This window comes from Neopelma chrysocephalum, unplaced genomic scaffold (genome assembly GCF_003984885.1).
Source record: "Neopelma chrysocephalum unplaced genomic scaffold, ASM398488v2 Primary Assembly neopelma1_95, whole genome shotgun sequence".
Taxonomy (NCBI): Eukaryota; Metazoa; Chordata; class Aves; order Passeriformes; family Pipridae; genus Neopelma; species Neopelma chrysocephalum.
In genome coordinates, this window is record NW_020897757.1 from 747,162 (window position 1) to 752,886 (window position 5,725).

The 5,725-nt window shown below is 59.5% G+C and overlaps 1 protein-coding gene across 2 annotated transcripts in view; it reads right to left on the reverse strand.

Annotated features, from left to right (window-relative positions):
* SDC3 (syndecan 3) overlaps window positions 1-5,725 on the reverse strand; it is a 45,009-nt gene that overhangs the window by 3,473 nt on the left and 35,811 nt on the right. For both annotated transcript variants that reach the window (XM_027694002.1, XM_027694003.1), the window contains exons 2-4: window positions 3,284-3,401; window positions 2,089-2,708; window positions 199-469 (exon numbers count right to left, since the gene is read on the reverse strand). In XM_027694002.1, the coding sequence (XP_027549803.1) occupies window positions 199-469; window positions 2,089-2,708; window positions 3,284-3,401 (1,009 nt within the window). The remainder of the gene's footprint in view (window positions 1-198; window positions 470-2,088; window positions 2,709-3,283; window positions 3,402-5,725) is intronic.

The window sequence follows — 5,725 nt, forward strand, 5'->3', positions numbered from 1 at the left end:
AGAATGAGGAGCCCTGGGATGCTCCAAACTCTCCCAGCAAAGAATGAAGAGCCCTTGGATGCCCATTTTGGCAGGTGAGTGTGGGTTATCCCAATGCCCTGCCAAAGACCGACCCCTCTCCTGGGGCATGGCCAGCCCAGATCTCTGCCCCCCAAGCCCCCCAGCCCTCCCTCCCCCAGCCCAGGCCCCTGGTCTCACCTATCAACACCTCTTTCCTCTCCAGGATGTTTTTCTGGGGCAGCTGTGCCGCAGAGTTGCCCGAGTCTATCGTGTTGTCCAGCAGCCCCGTGTCCGCGTTCCTGCCGGGCCCGGGTCCCGCCGGGGGGGTCACCACGGCCATCACCTCGTTCCCGAGGTCGGGACGGGTCGTCTCCTCCTCCTCCCGGATCTCAAAGTCCCCGCTGGGGCCACTGCTCACTGGGACCTCCAGCTCGTTGTCCGGGGCTGTCGTCACCTCCCCTGGCTCCATCTGGGAGAGAGCACAAGGTGGAGCAGGGGACAAGGACCAAAGGGCGGCTCCTGCCTCCGGCAGCTCCGCTGTGTCCAGAGGAAGGACATCACAGTAGCAAGGACAGGGGTGGCCCTCTCAGTAGGGATAACACTGGGATGTCCCTTCCCTGTGCCACTGAGCTGGACAATGACCCTGCAGCAGCAACACAGCCACACTTCCTGGTGCTCACTGAAGGGCTGAGCTGGACCACTCTGCTCTGTCCCCATCCCAAGCGCATTCAAGATGCACAAACTCTCACCTGTTGCCTGTAGCTTCCCCTAAAGAGACCCCACGGCCCAGGCCCTCCCTTGGGCTCTCTGTCCCCTGACCCACGGGGGGATGACACAGCTCACAGGTGCCTCCTTCCTACACACAAACGACACCAGCATTCGTTCCACAGCAACACAAGGATCAGATGGCACTGGATGAGCACCATGGGGTCCCTTCCCTCCCCCTTTTCTCCCTTCCACCTGCTCTGATGGCTGCAGCCCTGTGCACAGGGCAGGAGCAGGAAGATCCTTCCCACGCAGGACATGGAGCCAGCCCAGATCCCTGCAGTCCCTGACCAAGCCCCCTGGCCAGGAAGCGAACCCAGCCCGGAGAGCAAACACGGGCTGGGTAGATGAGCCACTCCAACCCCTCCATCCCTATTCCCTGCCTTCTGCACATCCCCAGGGCCAAATCCCCGCTGGCCTTCCCCCTTGTCCCTGCTGAGCTGGACCACACTGAGCATCCCTGAGCCCAACTTCCCTGGGATCCCTCCTTTGTGGGGAAAACGGCTCCTCCCACGGCTCCCTCGGCACGAATCGGGATGAGCGGAGCAGGGGATGGGTGAGCGGGAGCCCTCTCCATATCCTCTCCGCCCGGGGCCAGCACACGGCTCAGTGCTTCCCACAAGCAGCCGTTTGTGTGACAGAGATTAATTGAAGGTCAGCGAGAGCCCAGAGCGCTCCCCGCTCGTGTTTGTGCGCAGAAAAGAGGGACTAGTTTAGACAAATCACTCCACCTTTCAGTCAAAGCGCTCGCAAAAGGCCCCCGAGGGGCTCTGAATGCGAGACGGATCAGTGGATTAAATCCCCTGCTCAGGACACCCGACGGGCAGGAAATGCACCATCAGGCCGTAATTGAGGAGCATTTGGGAGGAGCTTTTGAGCCTCCCACTGACAGGCCGGGAGCTGGGAAATGGTGCGATGAGCCCGGACACCAAACCCCTGGGAAAGATGCTCCGTCCCCGTGGGATGTGGTGCCCCCAGCCCTGCACCCCTCCTGCCTGGGGGAGCTGTTCTGGAGCACCCGGGCAAGGCAGCATTGGGGTCACCAGGACACGTGTCCCACCCCTGGGTGCCCCTCATCAGCTCTGCCCCAGCCCCATCACCACGCCCTGCCCTGCCCATGCGTTTTAAACCCCCTCCCCTTTAATTCCCCCCAAACTCCCAATGTTCCACTCTCTGCAGAGCTGGAAGAGCCCAACCTGGCTTGACTTCCCTCTGAGCAACTGGCCCAGGACAACTCAACCCCAGAGGCTTGCCATGGCCATGTCCTGGCTCCACATGTGGCCCACGAGCCCCTCAGCAGGCGAGCAGGGTCCTGCCTCCTACCTGGGGGGCTTCCGTGGGCGGCAGCGTGGCAGGAGCGGGTGGCAGGGCTGTGCTTTTTTCTGTGAACTCTGCAGTCCTGGAGCTGGTGGGCTTTGGCAGGGACCTGGGTTTGGCCGTGCTGGTGGGGACAAGGCGTGACGTGGCCACCTCCGTGGGCGTGCTGGTCTCGGGGACGGCCGTGGTGGGAGTCTCCAGGGTGGTGGCCCGGGTGGTGGCTGCCTTGGTGGCAAAGGGGGGCAGGAACCTCCTGGTGGTGGTGGTGGTGGGCTTGGCCGTGGCCACAGTGGTGCTGGTGGTGGTCGTGGCCGGGGTGGTGGTCGTGGTGGCCGCTGTGGTGGTCGTGGTGGTCGCCGTGGTGGTCGGGGGGGTGCTGGGAGTGGTGCTGGTGGTGGTGGTGGTGGCCTTCCAGCTGGGGATCACTGGTGTGTCCGTGGTCCTGGGGACGTAGAAGACGCTCGTGGTCTGCCCAGGGGTGGTGTCCTGGGCAGGGGATGGCTCCAAGGGGGTGGCCACGGGCTGCACGGCGGTGACGGGCAGCGCGGCCGCTGTGGTGGGCGGCGGCACTGACGTGTCCGTGGAGAGGCTCATGGCTGTCTCCAGACCCAGCTCCTGCTCAAAGTCTGAAACGGGGGGAGAAGAGAGAAAAGTGAAGCCACTGCTGCCCCAGAATTTCCCAGGGCTGACCTGTTCCTGGCCTCATCTCCCCAAAAATAGAGCATGGAGTGGTTCTGGGCTCAGCTAAACCGAGGGCTGCAGAGCCCCTCTCTGGGGTCTGTGAAAGCTCTGCAACACATGATCCTGTCGTAGAGCTCCTGCTGAAGGGCTGATCCTGCCCAGCAGGGCCAGAGACCGAAATCCCAGAATCACAGAATCAACCAGGTGGGAACAGAGCTCTGAGATCATCAACCCGTGACCCAACCCCCCCTTGTCACCCAGCCCATGGCACTGAGTGACACGTCCAGTCTGTGCTTAAACACCCCCAGGGATGGTGACTCCACCTCCTCCAATGTCCATGGGACACAGAGGCACTCGAGCCCAACCTCTGGCACAGCTCCCTCTGCTTTCGTCTAGGAGAGGGCAGGAGGTGGAGATGGATGAAGGGCAATCCCCTCCCTCACATCCCATGGCAAGAACCTCTCCAGCCCCACCAACCCCACAGCCTGGGACCCTTCCCAGGAGCCCCACAGGCACTTACAGCCCGAGCCCGAGCCGGAGTAGACGTCGTCCAGCTCATCGTCCCCAAAGGGATCGTCGTCCCCAGAGCCTTCCAGGTCCACGGGCCTCTCATAGTTCTCATTGCGCCAGCGCTGAGCCTGTGCCCGAGGGGGAGAGACAGTGAGCAGCTCCAGCCCCCCAAATCAGGGCCAGTGACACCACAGCAGGGCCAGTGACACCCCAGACACAGCTCCAGCCCCACCAAACCAGTGCCAGTGACACCAAATCAGGGCCAGTGACACCAAAGCAGGGCCAGTGACACCAAATCCGGGCCAGTGACACCCCAGAAACAGCTCCAGCCCCACCAAATCAGGGCCAGTGACATCAAATCAGGGCCAGTGATACCCCAGAAACAGCTCCAGCCCCACAAAACCAGCACCAGTGATGCCAAATCAGGGCCAGTGACACCCCAGACACAGCTCCAGTCCCACCAAAGCAGGGCTAGTGACACCAAATCAGGGCCAGTGACACCCCAGAAACAGCTCCAGCCCCACCAAACCAGCGCCAGTGACACCTTGTGGGACAAGGCACAGGTTAAACGCGCCAGGGAAAAGCAAGACTGAGGGAGCAGGAGCACAGACAACCTCCAGAATCGTGTTTTCCCCCCAAAACAACTCCCAGCAGACATTTTGTGGCGAGCTCACGCCGACTCTGATGACATTTCCCATCGGAAAAAAGGCCCCTCTGGAAAAGGGGGGGGCAAAATACCCAGCGACTGCTTTTGGAAAGTGGCAGTAAAACGCTCAGTCTGGTTCCCCAGCTGGCTGTTGTTCAGTTCTCGGTGATTTTCAGGCGTCCTGGCTCCGGTGTGACAGGAACACACCGTCAGCTGCCACAGCTTGGAAAGTCTGGATGTGAAACAATATCAGACTTCAAATATCCCCCCGCTCTGCAGCGCTGCTAAAACACGGTGAGCCCTCGCTAGCACGGCTCTTAAACATCTTGTTTTGCAGATCAAAGTGTCTCCTGTTTGTGTTGCAAGGAAGCGGTTTGACACTTCATTACAAGCCAAACAAGGAGGCTTTGATCTGCGAGATCGCATCAGATGTTTCGAGATGTAACGAGCCAGGTTGGTGCTTCAATTTAAAATGAGGGGGTTGAAGGGTCCCCTTCGCCTTTTAGAGTCTTTTACCTCCTAAAAACAGCTCGGAGTTTCTTTGTTTTCATTCCAGGTCGGAACAAAAAGGAGTTTTGAGAAGTCAGGAGGTCTCACAACACGGAAATTTAGGACATAACTCGTGGTTTGTCCCCACATCCCTTCTCCTGGAGCCCATCAGACAGCGAGGGAGGGAGAATCCCGTGGTGAGATGCCCAGGGCTGGGAGGGGGGAGGACGATCCCAGGGGCTGTGAGCTGATCTCACGGTGCCCAAGGAGGTGTCTGCTGGCCAAACTCTGCCCAGGGGTCCTGCAGAGGTGCCCCCTGTGTCACACGCTCACAGTGACAGCGTGAGAACATTCCCAGGGACATCAATCTCTCAGGAAGGTCAAGGGGAGTCGGGCTTTTAAGTGCCTGCCTCTCCTGGAAGTGCTGCCGAGCTTTTCCTGGCTGGATCTGTCCCAGCTCTCCCCTGTCACTGCATCCCCTGGTTGTGTCCTGCCAGTCTCCAACACACCACAGGGTTTCCAAATCGCTGGGAAATTCAGTCTTTGCCCCAAAGGTGATGCACCATCCCAGAGTTACAAATCCTGAAGAAGTTTGTTATCCACCAGAATGAATCCCCAGGGAACTGGGAATTGCACAGCCCCCCCACTGCGGCACAAGGCTGGGGATGGCTCAGTTTTGAAGGTTATTGGGGGAGGGCACCACCCAAAGGAGCCCATAAATATGAGACAGGCCACCAAAACTGGTGGGGCAAGTGCAAGGAAAAAAGCCAAGGATTGAGGGGCAGGAGGAAGAAACGTTTGGAGCTGCTTTTATTTGCCTTTGGATGTTTTTACATCAAAAACATTGTGGCTCACCCAGAAATGAGAGCTCAGTGTAGGAGCCCCCCAGACCACCCCTGACCTCCAGAGAGCTCCCCCAGGGCCGGGTTCTCCCTGTGGGACCTCAAAGCCCTTCTGGAATGGGAGCCACATGGATCCATCAAGCCTCTTCCTCCCTTCAATTGGGACCAGATGGGGCAGTTCCAGCCACCAGCTCCCCATGCTGGGACCAGGAAATGAGAGTGGGAAGCACCAGCATATCACAGCAGCTCCCATCCACCTCCTCATCCATCCATCCCACAGCTACCCATCCATCAATCCCATCTATCCATCCACCTATCCACTCATCCTTTCTTTCATCCATCCTTTTATCCACCTATTCATCCATCCATCCACCCCACATTCATCCCCATCCCCCATCACCCACCCATCCATCCCTCCATCCCTCCATCCATCCCCCATCCATCCATCCCCCATCCATCCATCCCTCCATCCATC